The 7,339-nt window shown below is 45.8% G+C and overlaps 2 protein-coding genes across 6 annotated transcripts in view; one reads left to right on the top strand and one right to left on the bottom strand.

Annotated features, from left to right (window-relative positions):
- Positions 1-7,339, bottom strand: part of SHFL (shiftless antiviral inhibitor of ribosomal frameshifting) — a 320,289-nt gene that overhangs the window by 286,003 nt on the left and 26,947 nt on the right. For 4 of the 5 annotated variants that reach the window (XM_083421139.1, XM_083421140.1, XM_083421137.1 and 1 more), the window contains 4 exons: positions 6,420-6,575; positions 5,350-5,453; positions 2,727-2,875; positions 597-2,264 (listed from right to left, as the gene is read on the bottom strand). In XM_083421139.1, coding sequence (XP_083277265.1) covers positions 2,056-2,264; positions 2,727-2,875; positions 5,350-5,453; positions 6,420-6,575 — 618 coding nt within the window. In that variant the 3' untranslated portion in view covers positions 597-2,055. Of the gene's footprint in view, positions 1-596; positions 2,265-2,726; positions 2,876-5,349; positions 5,454-6,419; positions 6,576-7,339 lie in introns of those variants that run through there. The other variant, XR_014506623.1, reaches the window with a different exon arrangement.
- The window catches only part of LOC310668132 (intercellular adhesion molecule 2-like), a 200,882-nt gene that overhangs the window by 169,510 nt on the left and 24,033 nt on the right, over positions 1-7,339 (top strand). The window lies entirely within an intron of this gene.

Below are 7,339 nucleotides of genomic sequence, written 5' to 3'. Positions count from 1 at the left end.
TTATTCTAGAATCAATGATGACCGAGTACTTGTTTTTTCTTCTTGATCCACACACAGATACATGGGTGGCTATTTACCAAGATCACAACCATCACTCCCTCCATTCATCTGGGGCACATGGAGGAAGGAAAAGGTGTGGATAACCTAATAGAGGGTCAGAGTTTTCAAGCACATATCAAATAACCCATCCTTGTAGATGGCAGGATATAGATTGAGAGCAACATGTTAAACATTGAGAAAAACTTTTTGTTATTGGGGGGGGGGGAATTGTGCTACAAATGGGTGAGTGTTTATGTCGTCTGTGATTAAAGGACTGTGCTTCTGGGCACTGTCCCATGTGGGTCTTCCCAGCGGAGACCAGTCTTTTTTTTAGAATTGCAGAGTTGGAAGGGACCATGAGGGTCATTCAGCCCAACCTTCTGCAATGCAGGAATCTTTTGGCCAACATGGGGCTCGAACCCACGACCCTGAGATTAAGAGTCTGATGTTCTACTGACTGAGCTATCCCAGAAACAATTCACAGACCAGTCTTTTGATCATTTTTATACAGGTTGCTGGCCCTTTGAACTGTAGAAACCAGGCAACAATTCAATGGTGGGGAAGAAAACATAATTTTAATTGCACCCACTTTTTTAATGCACCAGGGCAAGAAATAATATCTACATACATGGTAGAAAATATTTGCCCATAAACATGAGACAGAGTGTTGTAGATAGATCTGAAACCTTTCAAATTGGAGATTAAGATACAGCACCCTGTACTGATTTGTTTTTCCAAGATCAATGCTAATATCACAAATCCTGCACAGATTACCTTATTTGGTAAAACATTGCTATATTGCCTTTCAGCCCTAAAAAGGCTTCCCAAAGTGGTTTACAACAATACAGTTTTTATAACAATTAAGAAAGATTCGCATAAAACTGCCTTTTCTACATGCTCAATGGGAAGGGAACTGGGTTCTCTGAACAGGACTGTTAACAGAGCACAGCTACCCCAACCAGGCTCCTCCAACTTCTCCACCCCGACCCTTTTTATTTCTAGCCACACAAGCTCTAGGAGGCAGAGAGCATTGCTAGAAAGGTCAAGCTGCAATGTTCCCATTCTTTCTGCAACCTCCCTGAGGAAAGACACCTTACTAGTACAGTATGGAAATTTTCAATCTCAGCCACCTACACTTTAGTTCCTAAAGCTGTAGCAACATAATAAAAAGAAACTTGGCCTCCTCCATGTCTTGCTGGGTTTGGAGAGTTTTCCTAGAGCTTGAAGCAGCATGCGTTCTTTCTAATCGTGACTCCACCTGATAGAGGAATGGGGACCTCATTCTGAGCTACTGCTGAACTACAACTCCCATCAGCCATGGTTATTTTCAATGTTGCTGGAGCTGACGGGACAATAGTGCTACAGGTTAACCACCTCTGAGCTAATGGAAACTACTGACAAGACCAGTAGTAGTTTTCCCACCAGAACACACAAACATGATCCTCTCATGCCAACTGCATATGAAATTTCAAGGAGCTGGTAAAAGATCATGATGAACAGGACAGAAGTGTTATTTTTGAAAAGCCTCTTAGTTCTTTTAAGGTCAGTTTAACCACTGGAAGTTAGGACATCGTCAAGTTCCACAGACAACTGGCTCCAATGGGAGATGTCAAGGAGGGCTGATTGGACGTAAGATGGAACACATCCACACAGTACTAGCCTTCTTTACTAGTTTCCCCAAAGGATCCTAGGAATTGTAGTGGGTCAGGGTGGTGAGAACCGAGGAGAGAAAATGACTATTAAAACCAGTTTAAATCTATGGCTAAGATATATCTAGAAGATGAGCTCTCCAGAAAAGAAATAAGACTGACAACAAAAGCAAAGAAAAGCCACACTGAGAAGATAAGACAAAGTGCAGAGCCAAAGAGAAGCCCAGAAATGATCAATGGGGAATTCATGTGCATCATTAGAACTGTTCAGCTTGAAGAAGAAAAAAGACCCCCTTCCCAGCCATGCTCACTAGTTTGCAACCTGGCATTCATCTCCCATCCATTCCCACTCCAGACATCCAGGGGGTTAATTGCTGCTCTCGCCAGCCTCCTCTTCCTTCAGGTCTTCCAGGATGAGCTCATTGATGTCGCAGAATGCCAAGCTGCCTTGACTTAAGCAAGTGGCCACCGTGGAGCCAGTACTATCATGCTCTTCGCTGGGGTAGATGACTTTGGGCAAGCTGTTCTTGACGCGGCTTTGGGGATGCACACAGTGAGTTCCTGGTATATGGGGCTCTGTAAGGGGACAGGAGGACACGAGGTGAAATGTTTTGCTGGACCAGCCACACATGAACTCACCTTCCTACACTCCTTTGTTTCCACACTTTCTAGAAGGCAGTCAAGCTCTACCCCTCCCCCCTCCCCCAGCCAACATTCCTTCTGTGCTGATCATGGCAGCAGTATGGGAAAAGTTCCAATACTCCAGAGAAATAGTCTGCACATTGTCTCTCATGAACATGAAGCACATTTTGTAGAGCCACAGAAAAAGGGCAAATACAGGAAGGCACTTTTTTCCCCTCTGCCAAATAATATACCTGGAATTTTGCTCCAACGTCTAACTCTTTCTACTCTGGTCCCATTCCTGCAAACTGGGACCAGATGCCACTTGGCATGGCAGGTCAACAACACATGGTGGCCCCCTAGCAGGGAAGGGACACCCCATGGCACAATGCCTATTCATTGCACATTCAGCCCCACCTCTTCGGTTGTAGCAATCCTCTGCAAAACACGAATGCTGCTGTCTGCTTCTTGGTCCCAGCTTCTTGCGAGGTGGGATGATAAAACTCGGGAGAACAGGGCTGTGGCAACTGTAGCAGGGAGACGGCGTCCCCATCTGGGCCGAACCACTGCAGTCAAGAGATGGAGGGAGTGCCTTTATTTATTGATACATTTACTTATTTTCTGTCATGTTCTGATATACCTCATTTTTTAACTATTTTTTTGCCATTTTATTTCATGGAGCTCTCAGGAAGACCATTATACTGCGCAGAAAATTATACCAAGAAATAAGGAATCAAGCTAGCTCAAAATATCAATACTGCACATCAGAAACCCCACTTCTCCCAGTGCCAAGCATTCTAGGGTAGAGCACTATCACATCTAATTTCCTTTGGGTGAAGCGACACCAGAACAAATAATACCAACGATTTGGAAGAAGCACCCTCCTAAAAACAGACAGCAGAATCCCACAGGACAAACTGCGCACCCCCTGCCACAAAAGGCTACGCCTGTTTCTAGCTAACTCAGGAAAGAAACTCATAGCCTTTTCAACTGGCAAACTGTTTTGTTTGCTCCCTTTAGCTGAAAGAGGTATTTCCAGGCTCTGAAGATTCCCAGCCCTCAAGGCATACTTATATTTTTGTTAAACACAGATTAGAATCATAGAATGGTAGATTTTGAAGGGACCATGAGGTTTACCCTCTAAAAAATATCAGCCAATCTTTTCTTGGATGATGGACTCAAGGGCATCCTAATCAAATTTGCAGATGACACCAAACTGGGAGGGGTGGCTAACACCCCAGAGGACAGGATCACACTTCAAAACGACCTTGACAGATGAGAGAACTGGCCCAAAACAAACAAGATGAATTTTAACAGGGAGAAATGTAAAGTATTGCACTTGGGCAAAAAAAATGAGAGGCACAAATACAAGATGGGTGACACCTGGCTTGAGAGCAGTACATGTGAAAAGGATCTAGGAGTCTTGGTTGACCACAAACTTGACATGAGCCAACAGTGTGACGCGGCAGCTAAAAAAGCCAATGCAATTCTGGGCTGCATCAATAGGAGTATAGCATCTAGATCAAGGGAAGTTATAGTGCCACTGTATTCTGCTCTGGTCAGACCTCACCTGGAGTACTGTGTCCAGTTCTGGGCACCACAGTTCAAGAAGGACACTGACAAACTGGAACGTGTCCAGAGGAGGGCAACCAAAATGGTCAAAGGCCTGGAAACGATGCCTTATGAGGAACGGCTAAGGGAGCTGGGCATGTTTAGCCTGGAGAAGAGGAGGTTAAGGGGGGATATGATAGCCATGTTCAAATATATAAAAGGATGTCACATAGAGGAGGGAGAAAGGTTGTTTTCTGCTGCTCCAGAGAAGCGGACACGGAGCAATGGATCCAAACTACAAGAAAGAAGATTCCACCTAAACATTAGGAAGAACTTCCTGACAGTAAGAGCTGTTCGACAGTGGAATTTGCTGCCAAGGAGTGTGGTGGAGTCTCCTTCTTTGGAGGTCTTTAAGCAGAGGCTTGACAACCATATGTCAGGAGTGCTCTGATGGTGTTTCCTGCTTGGCAGGGGGTTGGACTTGATGGCCCTTGTGGTCTCTTCCAACTCTATGATTCTATGATTCTATGATTCTGAGCAATAAGCGAGAGATCAATTAAAGAAAGGAAGGTCAATTAGAATAACAAGATGACTTGTCTCAATATCCTTAGTTATATGCCAAACAAGATTGCTGACTGTGGTAAAAGCTATTTATTATTACTTATTAAATTTATTACCCACTCTTCACCAGCCGGTCCCAATCCTAGAGCCCAGTCTTATGCTTACACATGCAGAAGAGTCACACTGTGTTCAATGGATCTTACTCCTGAGACAGTGGCTGCGTGCAAACTATACCTTTAAAGCACACAGCCCTTCCTTTCCCTCAAAGAATTCTGGGCACTGTAGTTTACCTCCCTCAGTTACAATTCCTAGCAACCCTTAGTGTTATGTACTGATGTTCTCACCCTGGGCCAGCAGGGGGTTACTGTAGATAGTTTTCACTCAGGTCCACGTCAGTTATTTTAGGCGGGAAACCCTGGGTTGTTGTTGCTACAATGTTGACAGCCGGCTCCTATAAAAGGAGGCCGGCTGAGCTGTTTGCGGTTCAGTCTGTCCAGCTTACAATAAAGAGCTGCTCTGGAGAAATCACTGTGTCCTCAACTTAACACTTAGGACACCACAGTGCCCAGAATTCTTTGAGGGAAAGGAAGGGCTTTGAATGTGCTTTAAAGGTACAGTGTGTACGCAGTCCATGTCCAATCCCCTGCTAATGCAGGAATTCCACTGCTATGCCATTCATAACAGGAGGCCATCCAGCCTCTGCTTAAAATCCTCCAGAGAAGGTGAGCCCACCACCTTCTGAGACAGCCTGATGTTTCAATGTCCAACAGCTGGTACAATCAAGAAAATAATCCTAATGTTTATGGTCTAAATTCTAACATGAAACTATTGGTTCCAGTCCTGCCCTCTGGAACAATGGAAGACCAATGCAGATACTGAAGTCCCCCTCTGTCCTACACTCTTGAGTCATTCAGTCCGTGCTGCTCACCTGAAGGTGCGTCCACACGAGGGGCAAGTGAACTCTGCTGTGCCCCACATTTTGTCTTCAGGCACTGGGTCATACTTGTTCCCACACCGGTGACAACGGGACACCTGTGGAGGGCATCAAATGAGAAGCTAAAAAGGCACCCAAACTCCAGCAATGAACCACAAAATGAAATGGCAGCAGACTCCGTTCAAGTCCTGCTGAAGTCCTCTATAGAGCAAGCTGCCCATATGAGGTGTGGCCCCAATACTGTTGCACCCTTGATTGCAGCTGCTTTATTTCTGGTTGCGGGGAGGGGTGGTGGCTGGGAGCAGTGGTCTTGGAGTGAAAAGTAGAAGAGAACACATATAGAGTTCAGCCCCCCACTCTTTGTCCATGCTCCACTTTCACTCCCCTCCCTCAAAAAACACCTCTATAGAGACACTATCCATGCTGTATGTGGATTTGGTGGAAGACCCAGTTTTAACCCAGGTCTCTTGCCATCATGTCTCCTTGGTCTTCCCTCCCTTTTTGAAGTCTACTCACCACATAAGTGACAATTTTGGGGGAAGGTGATTATCTCAGTTGCAACACCTCTGAAAATAGTTTCTCTCTGGCATAGGAATAAGGAGCCAATGGAACTTCTTTAATTTTTCCAACCCCAATTACTGGGTCGGGGGGGGGTTGTCATCAGAAGTCAGCACATTGGAAGGGGAGGGTTAACCAGTGTGTGACACACATACACACACACACCCTAGCAATTAGGCTGAAAAACCCTTCATTAGCACCACTGGAAGCCCTTTTTCAAGCCTAACTGCTGTGCAGGGACAGAATAAGGAGAGGAAGCTGGGAGATGCATTTTGCCTGTGGGCCAAAGAATTTTCACACATACTTTTATTTTTCCTTTTAAATTTAGGCAAAGATGGAGAGACAAAAGAGGGAGGAATGGGAGAAGCGAGGGTAAAGAAGGGCTAATATCCTGAGAAAACACCCATCTCCCTTTTACTTGAGCTACCTCAGTGGTTCTACGTGGCCATCAGTTTGACCCTTTCAGGCAGATGATCCACGACACATGGTCATGCATGCACACACACCTGTTTTCTCTTTGGGACTCGACGCCACCACATACTGTCACAGGGCTGGCAGGAAAACTGGCGGTCTTCAGGCGGGATGCGGTTCTTTTCGGCATTGTCAAACATGCGCAGGTTCTTCTGCGTCAGAGGCAAGCACTTCAGCTGCTGAGCAACCTCCTGGGGAAGAATAAACATGAAGCGTATGAATGGGTGGTCCTCCAAGGGCCAGGAAATTCCTTCATGGCCAAGGGAAAAACCCGCTTCCCTCACACCTATCCAACTTGAGATACTGGTCAGAAGACGACGATGAAGAAGAAAGCTACTGTGGCCCTGTTGCTAGTGGATGGGCCTGGGTGTATGTTGACCAGCACTGAGGGAGAAACAAGGGGCTGATCCAGACTTCCTTTTGTGACATGTCTCTAGGCACATGTCCAGGCCGTAAAGTACTGTGTGCAAATGCATTCCCCACCCCCACCCCGGCAACACTTTCTCACAAAAACTCGCTATTTACCACTGAATTGAGCAAACTGCAATCTGAAGAAAACCCGAATTGCTGTTTGTTCTGATTCAGCATTAAAGGGCAGGTTTTTGCAAGGAAAACACTCAAACACAGAACTTTAAAGTGTGGACCTGTGTCTAGAAAGCTTGGGGCAAAAGGAAAGTCCAAGAACCAAGGGCCTGCTGGTTGTGGCAAGAAGGTGAACAGGAGAGGAAGAGAGACTTCCGTGCTCTCACCACCAGCAGCTTCCCCTTCCCTCCTGGCTAGCCTTGCATCAGCTGAGAGCAGCTGCAATCTGGTGGCCTCTGCACCTGCAGCCCATTAGCATCTCCTGGCTGTAGCACCAGCTGCAAAGCAGAGGCAGGGCTAACAGCTACAATTGGTTTAAATGTTTTGTTTTAACTGTTTTTAATTTGGGGGGGGTGTTGTTTTTATTGAGGAA

This window comes from Podarcis tiliguerta (assembly GCF_965153285.1).
Source record: "Podarcis tiliguerta genome assembly, chromosome: 17".
Taxonomy (NCBI): Eukaryota; Metazoa; Chordata; class Lepidosauria; order Squamata; family Lacertidae; genus Podarcis; species Podarcis tiliguerta.
Note: the sequence above shows the minus strand (reverse complement) of the source record. Positions and strands in the feature narration are given on the sequence as shown.